The 24,409-nt window shown below is 34.1% G+C and overlaps 1 protein-coding gene across 10 annotated transcripts in view; it reads right to left on the minus strand.

Annotated features, from left to right (window-relative positions):
* The window catches only part of LOC110105607 (exocyst complex component SEC3A), a 97,124-nt gene that overhangs the window by 48,898 nt on the left and 23,817 nt on the right, over nucleotides 1-24,409 (minus strand). For 6 of the 10 annotated variants that reach the window (XM_028698227.1, XM_028698224.1, XM_020835172.2 and 3 more), the window contains 3 exons: nucleotides 20,572-20,717; nucleotides 1,841-1,958; nucleotides 48-152 (listed from right to left, as the gene is read on the minus strand). In XM_028698227.1, coding sequence (XP_028554060.1) covers nucleotides 48-152; nucleotides 1,841-1,958; nucleotides 20,572-20,717 — 369 coding nt within the window. Of the gene's footprint in view, nucleotides 1-47; nucleotides 153-1,840; nucleotides 1,959-20,571; nucleotides 20,718-22,049; nucleotides 22,072-24,409 lie in introns of those variants that run through there. The other 4 variants (XM_020835175.2, XM_020835179.2, XM_028698228.1 and 1 more) reach the window with 3 other exon arrangements.

The following is a 24,409-nucleotide window of genomic DNA, read 5'->3' on the forward strand; positions in this document are numbered from 1 at the left end:
CGCATGTGTCATGTTTCACAAACCAAATGAACTCGAAATTAGCATACCAATTCAATGTCCTCACGCATGTGCTTAAGTTTCGCATTGAAGATACCCAACCACTCATCCATATCTTCAACACAAATGATAGCCACCTCAAGGCCGTGCAATACCTGCATAGGTTAATTAGAAATAAATTTAAGTTACAGCAATGTGAATTGATGATCAAAGTTATTAGAAAATTGATAAATTCTTTTGGTCATATTATGTAGTTACCAGTTATAGCCTCTGAAAGATAGTGATCCCCATACACTCAAGGAAGGACCTCAAAAATAGTTTTCAAGCGACAGATTAAACTCTGATAAAGTATTAAGCAGAGTATTACGTCCTCTTAAGAGGAATCAAATTATTAATTTGTAGATTTCTCAAATGCCCCCTAATTAATATTCTCATCAAGGAGACAACTCTTGAAAAAGCTTATTTTTAAGACTCTCGCTATATTGTTTTACCCTATGATGGCTTCCTAGTTGCTTTGCTGACAACAGAAATACAGGACTTCGGCTCTTAGGCTCAAAAGCGATTGGGGCATAATGATAAACCCTGCCAAGATGCCATAGCTCGGGTATCTCATGTCAATCATGAATCCCGACCTATTTAGTCAACAAAGGTAGTTAACCCAACTTGACTGAAAGGTTTTTATCGGCAGTCACAGTTGCTTCATCTAAGGAAACTTCATAAACTATGATGCACAAACACAAATATGATGACATGGATTTGACATGACACAGACTGACACGTTAATTATTGAAAATATAGATGAATATGGGTTGAACACATTATTATATTTTTTATATATTAAAGATAGGGTATAAAAATTGAATAAGCAGAATATTAAGAATAATTGAAAAATAATAAGTCATTTAATAAGGATCTGTACTTAAAATGAATAATATTAGGATGTTGAGAGTAAAGGGTGGATGTATGTCAGGCATCGAGAGGGGAGACGACAATGTTGTTAAGAGTCGGGCATCAATGTTATGCAATGGACATTGGGCTTTAATGTTGAGACAGCATCGACCCTCGATGTCAAAACGACATCGATCGTCAATGCTTAGATGATATTGGACAAAGATGGGACATCAAGACGGTGAGGGGGGGTTTTTTTTTTTTAAATAGCGGGGGCATGATTGTGAATGTATAAATTGGTGGTATCAATCATTAATGTCAAGACATCATCATACTTTAATGTTAAGATGGTTGTTTTCACAGCGTCAAAGAGATGACATCATGCATTGTTGTTAAACCCTAATTATAAACCACTAAAGAGAAATGAAAATAGGAATGTTCAAGGAATGGGATAATGAGTACAGGTAGTTGATTTGAGGCTATAGAAAAAAAATAAGAAATTTAGTTTTTATTTTAATAAATAAAATTTTGAAGTATAATAAATTATATTTTTTAAAAATCTCATAAAATATTGAAGACACGCGTGTCCAATTTATTTTTAATTATTTTTTAATCGGACACGTTCTCGACGTGTTCGACGTGTCAGACAAGTGTCATGTTCAATATGTATCGGACACTGCATACTTTTTTGAGAAGACGTGCCAGTGCATCATATACTTCATAAAGCACGGGTGGAAGCCAAAATGCCAATTTAGGCCAAACAAGAGTGATAGAAGGTTTTGTGTCTTATCAGATGCATCAGGTGAAGCCAGAAGGGCCAATTATTATCATGCCACTCTATAACTCTTTTGGCATTGCTTCCCATTAAATGAAATCATGGAATTTGTGACCATTTACAGACATCAAGTAATATTGAACTAGGAATTTGGATTTCACTGACGAAAAGTTACATTACCTCTTCTATTATAGCTTCACTCTCTAGAAGTGCATGGATGTTTGCTGCTTCTAAAGCTTGAAGTTCATGTTTCATCCTTTCAGAGAATACATCTGCTTCCCCAAAACCCATAACATACCTGCAACAGAATGATAATTGAAGAATATCTAAGATAAAGATAATCCAAATGACAAAAATAACATTGTATCACAGGTTTATCTCAACAAAATCATGATAAAGATCAAGCCATGACCAACTTCTTTGGTTTTCCATGAGGTTCTATTTTCAACTCTTCAACGAAGAAACTTGAGTAAATGAGGAAATGAGCATTTTATTTGATTAATTCAAAGTATAAAGCTGATCAGAAAGTCATTAGCGCACACCTAGATGCAAGTATTACTGATTCTCTCAAAAGAAAATCTGTTTTACTAAATCCAGAGTGAGGGCATCTAAAAATCAAGCTGCGTAATAGACCTACACCCTAATTCAAGTTTAAGAACCGCATAAGGAAAAACTATAAAACTTACAAATAAAATAAAATTAATAAAAATTAAAAAACAAAATAAAAATAAAAAATTAAAAAAATTAAAAAAAAAAAGACAAGAAAACTGAAAAAAAAAATTTAGGGTTTAGGGTTTACATTGATAGGAAAACAAAAGCAAAAAAATAACATAAATATGTTAAATAGAAGAATATATGACCAATTACAGAATCAAAGGAAAAAGTTATTTATGTTGCAATAAAGAATCCCCAATTATTAGAAAATAGTTAATCATAAAGAGTGTTAAATAGTGGATCTATATAAGGAAATATACAACTACAACATCAAGCCTTTGTCCCACTACGTAGGGTCGGTTACATGAACCCTTTTTCTCCATTGTATTTTGTTAGAAGTCAAATACTCGTTTAAATCTAATAAAGAAAGATCAATTCTAATATTTTCTAACTAAGTCTTTTAAGGTCTACCTCTGCCTTTCTTACATAAGTCAAATCTAATACCTCTACCTTCCTAAGCGGGTCATCGAAAGACCGTCGTATTATGTGACCAAACCATCTAAGACAACTCTCTCTAATATTATCTTCCACTGGAGCTACTCCAACCTTGTCACGTATATGTTTATTTTGTATCCTATCTCTAAGGGTAAAACCACTCATCCACCAGAGCATCCTCATCTCTGCAATACTTAACTTAGTATTATACTTCTCTTTTAATGGCCAACATTCGGAGACATTATTCTGTACAGATGCCGAACGCAGCTCTACATCCGAATACCAATCAAAATCTGCCACGTCAGCGATACTGAGGCGCGGTACCGAGCTATACCGAGCCTCGGTACCGCAGTACCGAGCCGAGGGCTTAGGTATCCGAACAGGGTTTGGCTTCAACAAAGAATAATTCTTTCAACATTCGGCACCATAAAACATTACAGGTCTCACCACCATCTTATAGAATTTTCCCTTAAATTTTAGGGGGACTTTTCTATCACACAACAAGTGTCACGACCTGAGCCGGATGCACGAACTAACGAGGCGAGAACGAAAATCGGACGATAATAACTTTTCATTTTTTTATAAGTAAAGTAACATAAAGACTTCTTTATCCAACTGAAGATCCATTAATACAAGAAATATTCCATTAATCTATTGTTTTTCCACTTATCAAAGCTAATAATTTCATCAATCATAATTTACCTGTTTCTATTGATGCGTCGTCTTCCATAAACATACTCTTCTTTTTCTATCATTTTTATTTCTTTAGATATCAGACTGAAACATTAATTTAGTGGGATGAGATTACCATGTAAACTCAGTGAGTAATCATTATCAATCATAAAACAATAACACAGGTATATCAAATATATATATATATATATATATATATATATTGATAATGAAAAAGCATATGATAAAGTTCCAAGAGAAGTGCTATGGAGAGTTCTTGAAAAGAAAGGAGTTAATAATGCTTATATTCAAATCATTAAAGATATGTATGCAGGAGCTATTACTTGTGTTCAAACACAAGGTGGTTTGACCAAGTATTTCCCTATTTCGGTTGGGTTACATCAAGGATCAGCCTTAAGCCCATATCTTTTTGCTTTAGTCATGGATGTTCTCACTAGACATTTGCAAGAGGATGTACCTTGGTGTATGCTTTTTGCTGATGATATTCTTCTTGTTGATAAGACTAGAGAGGGAGTTGAAAGTAAACTTGAATTATGGAGGTCAACATAGAGACTAAAGGTTTTCGCTTGAGTAGATCTATAACGGAATATATGGAGTGTAATTTTAGTAGAAATAGACCTAGTGAGGGGATTGTGACTTCGGGCGATCAAGTCATTAATAAGAGTACTCGTTTTAGATATCTTTGATCTATTGTTCAGAGTGATGGTGAAATAGATGGGGATATTATCAGCAGAATTCAAGTTGGATGGTTGAAGTGAAGGAATGCATCGGGCTTATTGTGTGATAGAAAAGTACCCCTCAAACTTAAGGAAAAATTCTATAAGATGGTAGTGAGGCCTGCAATGCTTTATGGTGCTGAATGTTGGCCATTAAAAGAGAAGCATAATACTAAGTTAAGTGTGGTAGAGATGAGGATGCTCAGGGGATGAGTGGGTTTACCCTTAGAGATAGGATACGAAATGAGCATATATGTGAAAAGGTTGGAGTAGCTCCAATAGAAAATAAGATTATAGAGAGTCGCCTTAGATGGTTTGGTCATATAAAACGGCGGCCTTCCAATGACCCGGTTAGGAGAGTAGATGTATTAGATTTGACTTATGCTAAGAAAGGTAGAGGCAGACCTAAAAAGACTTGGTTAGAAAATATTATGAATGACCTTTCTTTATTAGATTTAAACGAGAATTTGACCTTTAATAGTACACAATGAAGAAAAAGGATTCATGTAGCCGACCCCACGTATGGGATAAAGGCTTGATGTTGTTGTTGTTGTCTCTCAACATATCATTTCTTTCATATAATCGTATTTGTACATACATTTACTTATTTCATATGTAATAGTTTCAAAAAAAAAGCATGAGTCTTAAAACACTTATATAACATGCTTCTTTCAAAATGAAATAGAAAAAATACAATAAAGAGAAATTCTATAAACATCCACTTTGATTCTTTCAAGACTTCAAGTCATCGATCCTTGGTACAACCTAAAGAAATTCATAACCATAAAAATTTAACATCTAACTTTCATAAATTTATCATAAATATTCATTTAATTAATAAATACCTCAAATCTAAATTTCTCTTTCCTTATTAAATTCTTGAAGAATCGAACTCCTACAACTTGATATCTCCCTTTCTAAAATTCCTAAATTTATACAATATAAACTTTCATGAAAATGTGATTTAATAATAAAATTTATTAAAAGTTATACACTATGAAATTCACTTACAAATGAGGATTTTCTCAAAATCCCAAAATTCTTCTTTATCTCCCAAAAACCTTTCTCCTTGCTTTTAGTCTCTTCCTTTTCCTTTATTAAACATCAATTGCTTTAGATGAAGCAAAACAAGGAAATTTATAATGAAATGGAAAGAAAAAACTCAACAAATTTTCTTCCCTTATCCTCTCATTCATTCTTCTCGTTCACTGAGATTTCTTCTGATTTACCACTTCTTTAGCGATAAGAATGAAAAAGAGTTGTTGATTCTTATCCCTAAACATGATCAATTTCTAGAAATGGCTAGTGAAATGAACTCTCCAACATCTTCTGCACATGCGTTCGTCTGCTCCATGTTGCGTCCGTCCTGTTTGCTCGTTTCTGTTCGAGGAAATTAATAGATGGTCGGCGAGTTCAATTAAATCGGCCGACCAAACTGGTTATTACAACAAGCCTAATGCATTCCTCCACTTCAACCATCCAACTTGAATTCTATTAATAATATCCCTATCTATTTCACCATCACTCTGAACAATAGATCCAAGATATCTAAAATGTGTACTCTTATTAATTAATTGCTCCCAAAGTCAAAATCTCCTCACTAAGTTCATTACTACTAAAATTACACTCCATATAATCAGTTTTAGATCTACTCAAGCGAAAACCTTTAGACTCAAGGTTGAACTCCATAATTCAAGTCTACCATCAACTTCCTCTCTAATCTTAATCACAAGAAGAATATCATCTGCAAAAGGCATATACCAAGGTACATCCTCTTGCAAATGTCTGGTGAGAACATCCATGTCTAATGAAAAAAGATATGGGCTTAAGGCTGATCCTTGATGTAATCCAACTGAAATAGGAAAATACTTGGTCAAACCACCTTGTGTTTGAACACAAGTAATAGCTCCTGCATACCAACTTTAATGATTTAAATATAAGCATTATTAACTCTTTTCTTTTAAAGAACCCTCCATAGCACTTCTCTTGAAACTTTATCATATAATTTTCTCTAAATTAATAAATAACATATGTAGACCCTCCTTATTCTCTCTATACTTCTCCATCAAACCTCTCAATAAATGTATGGCTTCCATAGTAGACCTACCCGGCATGAATCCAAATTGATTTTCAAAAACATTAGTATCACGCTGCAACCTATGCTCCATAACTCGCTCCTATAGTTTTAAAGTATGGCATATTAACTTAATTCTTATATAATTCACACAATCTTATGCATCACCTTTATTCTTAAAAATAAGAATTAACAAACTCATTCTCCACTCATCTAGCATCTTTTTAGTCTTTAAAACAATATTAAAATTTTTAGTAAGCCAAGAAATTATTTCATCTACTAAGCATTTCCACACCTCTATTAGAGTATCATCAGGTCTAACAATTTTTCCACACTTTATTTTCTTTAAAGCCATTTAACTTCAGTTTTACTAATATGGCGATAAAAACAAAAATCTTTATTTTCATTTAGGGTGCTAAGGTCACCAAAGTCAATCATATTTTCAACTTCTTCATTAAAACGTTTAGCAGAATATCTCATCCACCTTTGTTAAATATTATTTTCTAAGAAAAGTACTTTTTGATCTTCATCATTAATACACTTCACTTGAAGTAAATTCTTACTACTCATATCTCTTTGTTTGGCTAACTTATACATATATATTTCTCCCTTCTTAGTATCTAATCTATTATGTAAATCATTAAAAGCTAAAATCCTTGCATCGCATATTGCTTTCTTAGATTCCTTACGTGCCTCTTCATATATTTTCCAATTATCAGAATTTTTATATCTAAACAAATTTTTATAACAAAATTTCTTTTTTTATATTTTCTTTCACATGTGGATTCCACCACCAACTATTTTTATTATTATGAACTTTTCTTTTTAAAACTCCAAGCACATCCTTTGCATCATTCTTAATATTACTAGCTATCATTTCCCACATAACATTAACATCCTCATGCACACAAAAAATCTTAAGATCTAAAATCTTACTCTCAAAAATATTTTTGTTAATATTCTTTAAATGCCCCCATTTAATCCTAGAATATCGTTTAACTTTATTTTTTTATTTTCTGTCCCTTTTATCTTAAAGTCCAAAAATAAAAATCGATATTGGGTACATAAATTTTTACTCAGAATAACTTTATAATTTTTGCAATCTAAACAATCTAATTTTCTTATAAGAAAATAAACAACCTGAGTTTTACTATATCCATTTCTATAAGTGATGAGATGTTCATTTCTTTTCTTAAAAAATGTATTAGCAATTAAAAAAATCATAAGCTAAAGAAAAATCTAAAATAGTCTTACCACTTTCATTTGTTGTTCCAAACTCATGACCACCATGAATGCTTTTAAATCATATACCTCTCTACCAACATGTCCATTTTAATCTCCTTCAATAAAAATTCTTTCTTCAAGAGATATCTTTTGAATTAATTCTTCTAAATAATTTTAAAATTTTAATTAATAACTCATATTCAAACTTATTTGTAGAGCATAAGCACTTATAATATTAACAATTTTAGTATCAGCAACAATCTTTAAAATGATAATTCTATCTCAAACTCTATTAATATTTATAATATTATCATTTAAACTCTTATCTATAATCACACTTATACCATTTCTGGTATGACTCCAACTTGAATACCATAATTTAAATCCTAAACTATCAATCTCTTTAGCCTTCTCTCCAATCCATTTAATTTTCTAAATACACGGAATATTTATCTTCTTATAAATCATAATATTTATTAATTCTATTAATTTTTCTGTAAGGGAACCTATATTCCAATTTCTTATGCTAACAAGGAAATATGAAATAAAAAAACTTAAAAGAGAGGTCGGAAGTAAAGAGCGTACAAAAGCTATTGCATAGATTTTTTTATTAACGAAATAAATGAGAAGAATGAAAATCAAGGTATGACGACAAGATATTAACAGAGGTTATCATATAAAGAAAAAACAAATCAGGGTTATATAACTAAAAACAAATCAGGCTATATCACTAATTACATCTTTGGGGATGCTCTGCATTAAGAGACGAAATAGATGATTTGCCCTACTAGAGCACCGTTCTTTTCTGCCAAATGCTTCCAAATGAAGCAGAACTTAACCTTACTTCTAAAGTGCATGCTTCACCTCACTTTTAATAAAAAACATATTGTATAGCTCCCAAGAGCTCCATAATACAGATAATAAGCACTACAACATTTTAATGATTCCAATACGCCCGTTAACTTTTTGCATCCCGGTCTCTTCCAATTCTGCATAAGCATAACTTCTATCACACTTTTAAACTAGTATAGCTCCCAAGAGATCCATCATACAGATAATAAGCACCAAAACATTTTAATGATTCCCATATGCCCAATATTTTGCATCCCGGTCTCTTACAATTCTGCATAAGCATAACTTCTATCACACTTCTAAAGTAACTCTTCATTTTCTCCAATCTGCACTTGTTCGCTACTGTTGCTGTTATGAGATACTAGTTCTAAATAGAATTAATCACAATAGCATTACATTATCATCTTCCATAATTACGTCAACCAATTTGAGCATATATGTTTGAAGTTACTCTAGGTACCCAAGTTACAGTTCTACAGTGCATACAGCTCATGGTCTCTTCTATTATTCCTCCATCCTTATCCTGGAAGACAGTTATTGCATAAAATCTTCGTAAGTACTGAACAAACAGCTCCACTAAAGCACATTCTCCAAAATTAAATGATCTTATTTTCCTAAGGTTAAATCAAGTCTTATTTATCTTTTGGCAAATTTATCAGGCTCAAGCATAAGGACAAGTATTCAACTATAATTCTTGCGTCATAGAACTTTCATATCCGATTTGAAATTAAAAAATAGCACTTAATTTATTCCAACCTGAGGCGACAACTCTCACAGCTCCTGTCCTCCCGAAATAATCAGATTTTATCATTCTGTACTGTATTTCTTTTTTTTTTTTCTTTTTTCTTTTTTAATTTTAAGTTGTCTTTAATTTGTTCATGCCATTTAATTTTGTGATAGTGGTCATACTGAAAATTTTGGGTTGGGGTAGTGCTGTGTTCGTTTAAAAAATTATTAAAATAATAATTTTGATTTGTATGGTTGTAAAAACTGGCAAGTCTTTAGTTCTTTGGACAAGAACTTGAAAAAAAAAAAAAGTCTTTGTTAAAAAGACAATAATAGCTCAAGGAAAGCTTGGGATAGAAGTGGTCCAGTTGTGGCCGCCCTCCTACCTGAGGACTAGTTTTTTGAGTATTCATTCAAATCACAAAAATATAATAATAATAAAAAGTATTCTCATTATGTGTCTATTGCTTGTATTTTTGTAATGCTTGCGGAAATAAGTTTTAGTTTAAAAAAGAAAAGAAAGAATAGAAGTCCAGAATAAGTATCTAGTTCTGATTCTAAAATTATATGGTTTAACTCGTTCTTCTTGTATCTTGATTACTAGAAAGTAACTTTTGAAATATTGTTTCACATACTAAACCTTGTGGTATGATGATCGTTGGATGCAGATAGCTAAGAAAATCATAAGTGCGTGTTTTTCTATGCTAACACACCTATTGTTAATGGACAGGTTGTGAAACAGCTTATAAACTCAAATTGATCTTCTTGTTTAGAACGTTATTCTTGATTTGACATGATTGAGAATGATTTTGATCAACTATATTGATGAGCCTTAAAATATGTGAACTTATGTATCATTGTCGTATTTAGGGCCTATTAGGATGCAGGTAGGATTTAATTTAAGTAGGATTTCCTAAGTCCTCTAAATTCTGATTTATTAAATCTTAAGAGGGTTAAATCCTAAAAACTGTTTGGTAGGAAATATGTTAAATCTTGACAAATTCTGCAAGCCTATTTGGCAATACAATTTAAGATTTAAAGAGGTTAACTCATATAATATTTGTATTTTAAATATGAGTTACTTATTAATTCCAATTTTAATTAACACCAATAAATTATAATTATGAATATTATAATTATGGTGTTATTTTAATAAATATTTTATTAATAACTTATATATGTGTTATTTTAATAAGTATAAAAATGCTAATTATATTGATAACTATCTATTAATTATTTAACTATAATTTAAAATAATTAATCATTTAAATGCTATTTACACTTATTATTTCTTTAATTTTTATATATTATTTTAATAAATAGTAATTACTAATTATAGCTATAATTATCAAATTAATCGACTAAATATTTTATTAATAACTAATTATTTAATTTATATTTACACTACTAAAAATCTAATTAAGTATTTATATTTTAAATTATATCAATTAAGCTAATTAAATTAATATCTAATTAATAAATTAAGAACTAATCTAATCCTCATAGGCGAGCTGACTTTCCTCTTCAATTTCTTTCTTGTCGTTGGCGTGAGGTAGAGCTTTCCTCTTCGGCTTCGTTGGTTTGCTTGGGGTAGAGCTTTGAACGAGTTGCTTGTTATTGCCAGACTAGGGTTTGTCTTTCCTCTTCTGGAGAGAAAAGTAATCCCCAGCAGAGTCGTCAGAAATCTGTTGGCTCAAGAAAAATGGCAATGAATGCATGAATTTCGTTTTGCAGCCGTAGGATTCCATTTCCCTTAAGTCAGATTGTAGTTAACTAGATTTCTCATGAGGATAGTGTCAAGGTTTAGGTCTGGGATCCTTCATATGAGCATAAGCATTCATAGTTAATTATCCCTCTTAACACGTAAGAGAGAACTCTCGATTAATGATGAATAAATTTTAAATATTTTTAGTCTCAATAGTAGGAAAAATGGAGGTAAACCTGATCAATATCCCATGGTTCCGTCGTCCCGGGTATACCGTAGATTTCAGTTTACCAAGACTAACAATCATTAATCGTAGTGTCCAGAGAATCTGATTAACATCCATGAGTTGTCTCCTCTTAGGGATTCTAAGTAGACTGAAGTGGTTGGATGTGGGTTTTAATTTTATGGGGTGTTTTGGGGTTTACATCTATTAGAATACCCATAAATTGATTTGGTTGACAGGTCTTACGGCTTTCATAAAAAGTAGCCCAGGGATTTAAATTTTAGGCTGGGGCTTACAACTTTCGTAGAAAGTACCCCAAGTATTTGATTTGGAATGGGGCTTACTCTATTTATGAGTTGCTCAAAGATGGATCTTACAACCTAACTCTACATAAAGGTTGCCTGGGAGTTTTAATTGTTTAGGTATGTCTTCCTTAGGAAGTTGCCTGAAAAACGAGTCTTACAACTTAATCCCTTAGACTAAGATGCCTAAGAAATTTGTGTGTTTTGTAGAAGATCTTATGATAGAAAGTCCACATGCTTTCGACATGGGATTATAGATGTGGTGCATCACACCATCATGGTTTTGGTTACCTATAATTATTCAGCTCCTATAATTATTTTGCATAATTTATATATTTTCTTACCGCTGGGCATTCTATTATTAGTTGTCAGCCCACTACTATAGTTTCTAATTTGAGCATGATAGTACATAACTCCTTTTACTGCCATTTATCTGTTTTAGCAAGAGGAAGAACCCTCTTGATAGTGAATGTTTTATATATCTTTTCCCTGTGGAGAAGATGAAAGTAGTTTTTGCTGATAATGCAATTTCAGGTTCAGGCCTTTATCCTGTTTGTTCTCTATTTTTCCTCTTTGAACCTACATCTTTCGTTGTATACCACATCAAATTGGCATCAGAGCCGGCAGCTCGGTAAGATGGCAGAGTCGAGCAAGCGTGTGATGGGCAAGGATGACCGGAGTCTGGAAGCACTCTGGATCAAGCACACTGTGGTGGAGAAGCGGCTGGAGGAAATTTCGGCCACATTGGATCAACTTATGGTAAGCTTATGTCAAGAAACCCAAGTCGTTCCTGCAAGTGCTAACTTCCACCGGATGGGAAGGCAAGTCACGTCGATGAACACCCCCGTGAGAGGATGCGGAGGTTTTTTGAATCGGGAGCAGAGATGAGCTCCAACGCTACCAGAGCTATTAGATTCCGATGATGAGTATGAGGGTTATAATCCGAATGGGTTTTCTGACTCTGAAGCAGACCAGGGGGAGCGACAGTCACGTCGGGGTTGGGGCCATGACCGGCATCCTGGAGAATTTAGGGTGAAACTGGATATACCAGCGCGTGGTGGTCACAATTGCCACAATCTCGTCGAAGAGAAGGATGTGAACCTGTTCGTAGCTGGGCGCGGATAAAACAGCTTCTGAGGGCGCATTTCCTGCCTACGAATTATGAGCAAATATTGTACCTGAAGTATCAACATTGCAGTCATGGGAGTCGTTCCGTTAGTGACTACACCGAGGAATGTTATCGTCTATCTGCTTGGAACGATTTGAATGAGACTACAAATCAGCTAGTGGCTCGGTACATTGGGGGATTGAAAGACACCATTCAAGACAAATTGGAGTTGAATTCCGTTTGGTCCTCACAGACTGTGAATTTTGCACTCAAAGTTGAAATCCAACTGACTTGCCATTTTTGTAGCAGCTCCCATAAAAAATCCCAGATGGAACTGGAGCTGAATTCTCTAAACTGTCCGGAGCAACCAACCGTAAATGCCCAATACAGATTGAGCAAAGCACCCAAGTAGTAATGACAAACCAGTCTCGGACGCCAGGTTCCAACTGAAGCTAGAATTGCGAACCCCAACTCATGACTACAGGGATCAAATGCTTCCGGTGTTCCCAACAAGGCCATAAATCCAACGTGTCCTAACCGGCAACAATTACAACTATTAGATGTCGAAGGAGAAAATGAACAGAGTCGCCCTGAGGAGGAACAACATACCGACGTGGAAGAGTTGGTCAGGGATGAAGGCAAGCCACTTGTATGCGTCCTAGAGAAATTGCTGTTGGCACCTAGAAAGCTTAACACAACGCAGCAGCATGCAATTTTCCGGACCAAGTGTACTATTGGCGGGAAAGTCTGCGAATTGCTCATTGACAGCGGATGAACGGAGAATATTGTCTCTCGAGCGATGGTACAAGCCCTTCAGTTGAAAGCAAACAAAAACCCGCAGCATTATAAAATCAGCTGGGTTAAGACAGGAATGGACATACTTGTGTATGAGATGTGCCGGATTAATTTTTCCATCGGTAAGCACTACACTTGCGAAGTGTTGTGTGATGTATTAGACATGGATGTATGCCACGTGATACTGGGGAGGCCTTGGCAATTTGATGTCGGAGCAATTTATGACGGAAGAGCCAATACTTACTCATTGGAATGGAAAGGTAGGAGGCTTAGATTGCTATCACAAACTACTGGAAATGCAAGTAAAAGTGACGATGTAAAGTCAGCAATGCATATAGTTAGTGGAAATGCCCTCCTGTCCTCATCAAAGGAAAGGTCCTTGCTGTTTGCCTTGATCATCAAGGAAGAGGCTCCTCTTGTCACAAACCGAAAGCTAGCAGCTGAGATTGATGATCTATTGGGACAATTCAAAGATATAATTTCGGACTCAGTGCATGTTGCTCTACCGCCGTTGAGAGCTTTGCAATATCAGATTGATTTTGTGTCGGGAGCAACCCTTCCCAATTTACCGCACGACCGTCTAAGTCCGAATGAACACTAAAATATGAGCGATTGGTGGACGAACTGTTGGAAAAGAAGCTCATACAACCAAGCCTTAGTCCATGTGCAGTGTCGGCTCTACTAGTGCCCAAAAAAGATGGTAGTTGGCGAATGTGCATAAACAGTTGAGTTATCAATACGATCACCATCAAATTTCGATTTCCTATTCCGCGAGTGGAAGAGCTGTTGGAGAGGTTGTTTGGATCCACTATCTTCTCTAAACTGGATCTCCGGAGCGGGTATCATCAGATACGGATTCAGCCTGACGATGAATGGAAGACCGCCTTCAAAACACGACAAGGATTATTTGAATGGAAAGTAATATCATTTGGGCTGTGCAATGCTCTATCAACGTTCATGAGATTAATGAATGAAGTTCTAAAGCCCTTTCTCAACAAGTTTTGTGTAGCATACTTCGACGATATCCTTATTTATAGTACCACTCTAACTTATCATTTGATTCATTTAACTCATATGTTTACTGCTCTTAAACAAAATCAGCTCTACCTCAAGCAGGCCAAGTGTGAATTTGCATCGCCGAATGTGTATTTCCTTGGGTTCCTCATCTCTGCTGACAGGGTGCATGTAGATCAAAAAAAAATTGGTGCCATTACTAGCTGGCCAACTCCATAGTCGTTCTTCGATGTGCGAAGTTTTCATGACCTTGCCAACTTTTATCGACACTTAATTAAAAATTTTAGTATGATAATGGCCCCAATTACCAATTGTTTGAAACTTAAACAATTTCATTGGGGTGGCAAACAACAAGCTAGTTTTAAGGCAATTAAAGTGGCGTTGTTTACAGCTCTGGTACTTGTTCTCCCCAACTTTCATAAGCCCTTCCATGTAGACACCAACGCCTCGGCAATTGGAATTGGAGCAGCTCTCAACCAAGAAAACAAAAATGTTGAGTTTTTTAGTGAAAAATTGTGTCCTCGACAAAAAATGGAGTGTGTATAAACAAGAATTGTATGATATTGTAAGAGCCTTGAAGCAATGGGAACCATATTTGCTACATCAGGAGTGATCACCACGCACTACAATTCATTAACAATCAAAAAAACATGAACCGAATGCACGCCCTATGGATTTTGTTCTTGCAGAGATTCTCGTTTGTCCTAAACACAAATTTGGTTCCCAAAACCGTGTAGCGGATGCTCTCAGCCGAAGATGTACTATCATCACTCAGTTGCAAACTGAAATCATGGGGTTGGAGTGTCTAAAGGAGCTATACGCCACTGACCGAGAGTTCAGCTGCATTTGGGAAAACTGTTTAAATAATGTGCCAGATAAGGACTTCTCTATAAGGCATGGATTTTTATTCAAAGATACACAACTTTACATTCTGGATTCATCATGGAGACCACAAATCATCAAGGAAGTCCATTGCGGCGGGTTGGCAGCTCATGTCGGCAGAAATAACAAACTCGCCCAAGTTCAATCCATATTTTTTTTGCCACACTTACGCCGAGATGTCATGTGATTTGTGGAGAGATGACCTGTTTGCCAAAGCTAAAAACGTGGCGGGCAAAGTAGCGGGCTATATCAGCCATTACTTGTTCCGGATACAATATGGGAGGACTTGAGTTTGGACTTCGTTATGGGGCTACCTCGTACCAGACGTGGTCATGATTCTATTATGGTTGTGGTTGTCAGATTTTTAAAAATGGCCCACTTTGTTCCATGTAAAAAAAACATTTGATGCGCTAAATGTGGCACGCCTCTTCTTTACCAACATTGTCCGTCTTCATGGGCTCCCCCAGAGCCTCACCTCCGATCGTGATGTGAAGTTTATCAGTCACTTTTGGAGGGAATTGTGGAAGCGCTTACACACTAAAATTAAGCTCAGTTCGGCTTATCACCGTCAAACCGATGGACAAACCGAGGTGGTAAATAGAACATTTGGCAAAATGCTTCGTTGCCTTGTTCAAGAGCACCCCAAGCTGTGTAATGAACTACTTGGGAAGGCGGAGTTTGCTTACAACAGCATGCCAAATCATTCTACAGGAAGAAGTCCTTTCAGTATTGTGTGCACCAAACAACTGAACCACACCATCGATCTTTCTATATTGCCCAAATGCACAAGTAAGACCGCCTCCTCATTTGCAAACGAATTTTCTTCCATGATGCATGATGTTCGCACCAAACTATTGGAGTCAAACGAGAGGTACAAACGGAAGGCTGACGAACACCGTCGGGAGAGAATATTCAAACCAGGTGATTTGGTGATGATCCGTTTAAGACGGGAGAGTTTTAATCCTGGAGATTATTCAAAATTAATCAGCAAGAAAATTGGCCCAATTGATATTCTCAAGCAGATCAATCCAAACGTATACATTGTAGACTTACCAGAACACATTCACACTTCCTCTACATTTAATGTCACAGATATCTCGCATTACCACGCACCAGATGAGGTGCAAACAAGTTTTTCATCATCAGAGTCTGATGTTTCTGTTGCAGGGGGAGTACGATGCGGTGCATCACATTATCATGGTCCTGGTTACCTATAGTTATTTTGCATAATTTATATATTTTCTTAATGTTGGGCATTTTGTTATTAGTTGCCAGCCCACTACTATAGTTTCTAATTTGAGCATGATAATACAAAACTCCTTTTACTGCCATTTAGCTATTTTTAGCAAGAGGAAGAACCCACTTGTTAGTGAATGTTTTGTACATCTTCACCCTGTGGATAAGATGAAAGTAGTTTTTGCTGATAATACAATTTCAGGTTCAGGCCTTTATCCTATTTGTTCTCTGTTTTTCCTCTTTGAATCTGCTTCTTCCGCTGTATACCACATCAATTTGTATCATAATTATTGTATTTCAAAGTAATATTTAAAGATGAAATTCTCTCTTGAGGCTTTTGCCTTGATTTTTCAACAATAGTTGTTCGTGTGATTAGATTTAGGTAGGGACTTATGGATTTCATTAGAAAATGTCCCAGTTAGTGGGACTTAAGACCTCTACTAAGGGTAACCCGAATATTTCAATTATCTAGGTCTTAGTGCTTCCTTAGAAGTTTCCTAGCGATGGGTCTTATGACCTAGCACTTTAAGCTAAGTGGCCCAAGTGATGGGTCTTACAACCTAATCCTATAGACTATGATGCCCTAGTGACTAGGGGTCTAGGATTATGTTATTACCTAAATATTTTTCTCAGAGGTCGTACTTACGAATTTTATTAGAAGTGGCTAGTGTTTTAATTGGGGGTTAGGAGTTAGGTCAATTTTTATCTAAAATTTTCCCCTAAAGTCGGGCTTACAGCATTCCTTTGAAAGTTGCCGAATAGTGGGTCTTACAACCAAGTTCTTATAAATAAGTATGCCCAGGATTTTGAATTTCATTGTGTTTGTTGAGAGGATATCAGTTGTTTAGGAACTGTTACTTTGAGAGTTTGAGAGGTTTATGAGTTGGTTTGAATTTGTGATTTTGCCACTTCGGGGTTTTGACACTGGCATCAGTGTTTTAGTTATTTTGTGCGTATAGTCTTTTCTTACCACAATAGTCCACTACTCTGCTCATTTTTGGCACTGTTAATTTACTAATTTTTTCAGTACTTAGCTTTTCTTGTTTTCCAATATTTTTGTCTTACTAGTAATTAGATTTACTATTTTTTAGTATTGATTTTCATTTATAATTATGCTGATTTAAATATGCTTGTTTGCAGGTACGCGGTATTTGTAGCAGTGAAGGGAGCTCACATATAGCTATATGAACTCGTACAGGAGAGACTGTAGAACTTGCAGAGTGTTTTTGTTCTGTTTGGGGAGTTTCATGAGTTTTTGGGAGTCTCAGTTTGTGTTGTGGGGAGTTTGAGTGTTGATTGTATAAGGTTGGGTTTTATATGTCAAATAAAGGAAAACATTCTCCCCCCCCTCTCCATTTTATTTATTGCATTTTTTTAACAAATAACTCAATTTTGATCAATTAATTTTAACTAGTTAATTAATTTAAATAATCAATTAATGAGATAATTTGTTGCAAGTCATGCTATTTCATTACCTGAAGGAATAGATGTGATGTTTTGATAATCAGAGACCTCCAATATTTTAAGAGGAATAGCATTTGAATATCACAACAATTCAAAGTCTTCCACTCAATGTTACTTGTGTTAAAATCTCTTACAGAGATATCTCAATTAGAGACATTCGAAACAATCTCATTTAAAGATATTCGAGGCTTTTCAAAATAGTCTTCGGAATGAAATAATAACATCCAAGCAACTCTCATTCATGCAGGATGACATTTGAGAGAATGATGAGAAGTAGGATAAAAGCAATGGAAGAATATGCTCACCCCTTTATTCTTATAAAAAATTTTGGGTAATAGGCTCTTAGTAACGATTTAAATAAGTTTAATCCAAATGATGATTGCAAAGGTCTTTAGAAGAAGGAAATATTTAGATTTAGAGGGACTAGAGGAGAATGAGTGTTTGCCTTTTCTCGACTCCTATGCATTTGACAATATAGGAAACTTTAAAGATCTCAACTAATCAATTATTTTCATTAATTTTAATCAGTTAATCTTTATTAAACATTAACTAACTAAATTAGTTAATTAATATTTAAAAGTCAATTTTAATATTTTAGTTGAATCAATATTCAAATTGAATTTCCCTGTAAATTTTTGAGGCGATTTCAGTAGCCTCTCAGCATCCCCTCCCCACCAAGGGAGAAATCGGGACAGTGATTGCTGTAATTTCTTCCTACCCGGACCAAAGGTCAACGGCGTAGGGTCTTCGAACTAAAAGCATCCCACCAGGGTATAAGATCTACTGTGTGGGGTCTTCCAATTTTATTTCATCCCACGGTTCCCACCCCGATCTAAAATCAATGGCGCGGGGACTTCAAATTTAAAACCATCCGTCTGGATCTAAGAACACGGCTCAGGTCTTCAAATTGTGCATTCCTGACCGAAGCTAAGGTCGATGGCACAGGTCTTCGACACCTGTTTGAAAGTCTTTTCTTCTTTTTTTTTCTTTTTATTATTATATTAGATATATAATATTATATAAATAATAACAATATGATATAGATATATCATGATATATTTAAATATAATATTATATATTATAATATGCATTTTAAAGAGAAAGGGAGAAAGGGTTTGAGTCAGGTCTGTTCGGGGACTTGGGTCCAGTCAGAGAAGGAGCACGGTCGAATAGTAACAAAGGAACTAAAGAAGCCACTAGTGTAATTACTATACCTCCTGCGATGGAGTCGAGCAACAACTAAGGGGTGGAAGAAGCGACGTATGCAATCTCTACTTCCTGCGAAACAACAAAGGTGGACAGCAACCAGGAGTCGAAGGAGCGACCGTGCGATCTCCATACTCATGCAAAGCAACAAAAACGAATAGCAATGGGGGAGCCAAAGAGGCAACGCGTGCAGTCTCTACCCTTCAGCAAAGCAAAAGTCGAACATCAACGATGGAGCCAAGGAAGCGACTCGCGCAATCACTCCTCTCCTACGAAGCGACGAAGTCGGACAGCAACGAGGAGTTGAAGGAGCAGCACATGCTGTCTCTGCGCACCGAAGCCGAACAGCAACGAAGAAAAGAGAAGATGAAAGGAAAACCCTAGATGTTTCCTGCGAAGCCATAAAGTCAAACAGCAACATCGGAGTCGAAGGAGTGGAAGAAGCGATGGTGAAGAGAGTGTAAGTCCCATTCTTCAGTTATTTCCCCCTTTTTATGGAATGACTCGTTGAATAGCAGTTATGGAGATGAAAAGCGAAGTCGTTTGGCGAGGTAGGGCCGGCGGAGGAAGCGAAAAGATGCTTCAGTTCGATTTTTTTTTCTTTATTCTACTTCTTTTTTTAATAGCCAATAATGACATTTCAATGTGTGTTCTAACCATTAGTAATGTTAAGCATTTCTTTATTGTTAATAATATTATTATTATTTCTTATACATTGTTAGTGTATTTTATTGAGTCATAACTTATTAGCAGTGGTTTTACTGTAGTTAAGGGAAAGAAGCCCGTAGGGCATTAAAGGGGTGACTGTTCTTTTTGGGTTTGCAAATATTTTACATGTACAAAGAGATCTGAATGATAGTTGTGCAGACCTTTCGGTATGTAAGTAAATTTTAAAAGTTTTAGTAAAACTCTATATTTCATTTGAAATGTATATTTCAATTAAAATATATTATATATGCTTTCTATTATGGATATTTTGAAGAGTTAGGATTAGTGAGGTTATGAAAGTTTGAATAGAGTACTTTTTACCTATCGAATTCTGTTATTAGTGTTCAAAATAGGGGTAAGTAAGGAGATGGTCTATTTAGATTCTACTTCTTTGTTACACTCTAGGTGACTGTAGGGGTTTAAAATGGGGTGTGACTGCCACTTTGCTGATTGATCGACTCGTGCAATGGCTCATGCCATATGGGTGCCCATTCTGGGATTTTTTATATTCTAAGTAAAATGATGCAATATGCCTCATGAATGGATGTTGCTCAAGTGACCTCGCACAACGTCACGTCAGTAGTCCAACAATTTCACTCATGTCCGTAGTCCCCAGAACACATAGCCCACACACATTAGTCACAAGTGTCCAAGGACATGTTAAATGATGGACAACATAGGGAAAAATGTACCTCAATCTAGCATTCCTCTGATCCCTTATTATGTGAGCAATAGTCAGGAAAATAGATATTAATCTGATCTAATGCTATAACAAAACTACAATCAATCAAGTGCAATCACTAAAGTATGACTTTTTAGGGGAAAAAAACATACGTGCCAAGTAGAGCCTCCATATCATCCACCTCAGCTTGAGAAAGAAGATCTTTTTCAACAGTAACTTGTGTGTCAATTTGTATCATAACTGATGTGGCCACTCCATCTTCAGTGAAAGTCCGATTAGTAGTTAATGGTGAATTTTCCTATACAAACTCATTATAATCATGATGAGTTGCTTGTTTTAAGCAAGAGATTTTGACATAAAAAACTCTAAGCAATAAGAAAAAGCTCATAAATATGTGAACATAATAACTAAAAAGATTAAATATTACATCTTCCAATATAATTACACTAATCATGTTCATTTTACACATATAGTATCATACAATTATGATATCGCTGATCCCTTCAACTACTAAAAGAAAAACAATTGACCTATAATATTTGAACAAAAGGTTGTGACTGTTTGTAATTCAGACTTTAATACTCTATTTCATGATTTTTTTCTATTTTTACGAATATTGTAGGTATGAAAATAGAAAGTTGTTTATTGAACTTAAACTCTTTGAAGAATTGATAGCTGCCAATATAAATGGGTTCCTTTGAAGCATCGAATACTTACTTTGCCAACATTTACTCAAGTGAACTAGAAATCATGTACAATTTTATGAAAATTTTTCATAATTTTTTCGAGCTTTAGATTTGAAGAAATAAAAGGACTTGTATAAAATTTATGTTATTAAAAATATATCATTAACTTTATTTTTACATACATTATTAAAAGCCATTATAGAAATTTGTTTTTTAAGTTTTTTTTTCATTCCTTAGAATTGAAGTGAGAGAGGGGGAGAAAAAGAGAGGAGGAGAAATCCAAATTTTGGATTTCTTAGAGTTGTTTGTGATTGGCGAGAGCTAATTGGAAAAATTGACCAGCATAAGATAGATGTTACTACCCTACCTCTATATTCGTTGGTCTTATTTCTTTTGTGATTTTTAATATTTTATTTGAATTGATTTAAAAAATTTTAGATATCACAATATCTTGATAACTTTCACTACATAACTTTTTATGTATTGATACCATAATTATTATGCACATATTTGTATAATCAAATAATATTTTGATTGTATCTTTTATGTTCTGCAGTATTTTGAGTATTTTAATGAGCTTATAGATATTGATAGAAACTATTACAGTACCTTGAGAACATAATATTAATATTATAAATACTATATGTAATCATCTTTTATGATTCATGAATGTACAACAGAGTATACTGGCTGATCATTTAAATTCTATTACTTCTATTATACTTGCAAACTGTTATGCACTGATGTGAAATTATATAAAATACTTGTATTCAGTAAAATTGTTCATTATTCGAAATCTGTGTACAGTGAAATATTTGTGCAAGTAAATGACGGTTTACTAACATATTGGTTATGGTATGCATTTGTACTTGTAAGGAGTTATAAGGATGTAAGTAATATATTACTTACAGGAAGACATGTGAGTATGAATAAAATAAATATACCTTGCATAGCGAGGCTTAAAGGCTTGAATGAATGTGGAAATGAAGGAATGAATACACAGAGAGGGCATGCAGGCCTAGCTATGTATATCTGAAACAATTGGGAGATTAAAAGCCTAAAAAGAAAATTGATGTGACAACTTTAAAATGCTGTTTATTTCTAAAAGCTTACTGCAATACAATGAGTATGAAATAATATAATATTTATATTATGATTTATAATGTATAGTGTTAGCATTGGTTTTTGTACTAACACGTTGTACTTAATAGAGCATAACATTTGATATGTTAATACACTATATTTAGCATAGCATATCCATGATTAGCATTGTAAAACTCTATTTAAATATAATATGTTTCATTGTTCTTGATATGGTGATAGATTGGCATACATATAATTTTTCCTTTCATATATTGAATACTATTGTAAATTTGTTGTACCCAACTAGGCTAGTAATACTCACTCCTACTTTATGTATATGTGTGGATTTTAGGAAAGGAAAAAGAGCAAGACTAAAATTTTGTTTGGGATGACTTTCTTACTGCTTTGTAAAACAACTATAGAAAAAGTAATTTTTTTGAAGATGTTATAGAAAGCAGCTTTCGAGTACAAAAATTTTTTAAAAGTAATTAAAAAGTAAAGGCCAAATAGAAATTGTGGTTAAAAGAAAAAAAGCTACCTGAACAAAGCCTAAGTTGATTAGTGATTCTAGGTATTCCTCTTTGGTATACTACAGTTGTATTTTTTATAATCATGGGTGGTACTATATTTTGATAGCTAAAGATTTGTGTACCATATATATATATATATATATATATACTATTGTAAAACTTTATGATATGAGCTAAAAATTATGATAATGATTTATGTTTTACTATATTTCAAATCATATTAAAAAATTAAGTAAAATATTATCTTAGGACTAGAAGGGGGCATTTAAAAAATGCTAATAAAATTATTTTTTAGAGTAAGATTTAATATCACAAGATTTGAGAATGTTATATGAAAAAAAGTGGCTGGTGATTTAAAAATATTGAAAATATATGCTTGGAGAATAAAAAAGAAAAAATGCTAATAGAAAAAATAGTTAGTGGCAGAATCAAAAGGTGCAAGAAAAGATCAAAAAAAGTTGTATTATAAAAATTTGTTTAGATATTAAAGCTCGAATAATTAGAAAAGTATAGAGAAGTATATAGGGACTAAGAAAAAAATATACGATGCAAAGAATTTAGCTCTCAATAATTTATATAATAGATTAATACTAAGAAGGGCAAAAAATGTGAAGCAAGAAACTAGTTCAAGTGAAGTTCGTTAAGGATGAAGATCAAAAGTGTTTTTCTTAGAAGAGGATATTCAACATAAGTGGATAAGATATTTTGATAAGCTTTTTTAATGAAGATTGTGAAATTTTAATTGACTTTAGAGACCTTAACACCCTAAATGAAAATAGAATTTTTTTTATTTTTTATCATCGTATTAATAAAATCAAAATTAGAGATGCTTTAAAGAAAATAAAGTGCGAAAAATTAGTGGAATCTGATGATATTCCAATAGAGGTGTGGAAATGCTTAAGAGATGAGGGAATTTTTTGGCTTACTAAACTTTTTAATATTATTTTGAAGACTAAAAAGATGTCAAATGAGTGGAGAATGAGTGTGTGATTCCTATTTTTAAGAATAAAGGTGACGCACAAGATTGTGTGAATTATAAAGGAATTAAGTTAATGTGTCATACATTAAAACAATGTGAGAGAGTAACTGAGCATAAGTTAAGACACGATACAAATGTTTCTCAAAATCAGTTTGAATTCATGTCAGGTGGGTCAATTATGGAAGTTATACATTTGTTGAGAGGTTTGATGGAGAAGTATAGAGAGAGCAAGGAGGATCTACATATGACATTTATTGATTAGAGAAAGAATACGATAAAGTTCCAAGAGAAGTGCCCAACAAAATGAAGAAACCTACGCAAAGTTTTTTAGTCCTATTTCATGATGTTACATACAAATGAATACTCGAATTACTTGTGTTTTCCTGATGGAAGCAAAACAAAATTACCAATGGCATTGAAATTGCGACACATGAAGTTGCGTAATGATTCTAAATCATCTGATTAGATTACTAACAAGATCGAGGACTGGCAAAGTCACTTCGTCAGAAAAACCCGATGCAAATGACGTGATCCAAGTTCATTTGACGAGTGGTAGGTACTGCTGCCTCCATCGAAGAAAGGATCATAAAAAAAAATACAAAGGGAATGACATCATAATCAACGAAGAAATTACTCTCAAAGACTTAAAGAAAAAGCCTACTCATGCAAAGGAGTAGACTATAATGTCTTATCTCATCTGTCAAAAGATTCC

The sequence above is a fragment of the Dendrobium catenatum genome, unplaced genomic scaffold, assembly GCF_001605985.2.
Source record: "Dendrobium catenatum unplaced genomic scaffold, ASM160598v2 fragScaff_scaffold_1056, whole genome shotgun sequence".
In the NCBI taxonomy this organism is placed as follows: Eukaryota; Viridiplantae; Streptophyta; class Magnoliopsida; order Asparagales; family Orchidaceae; genus Dendrobium; species Dendrobium catenatum.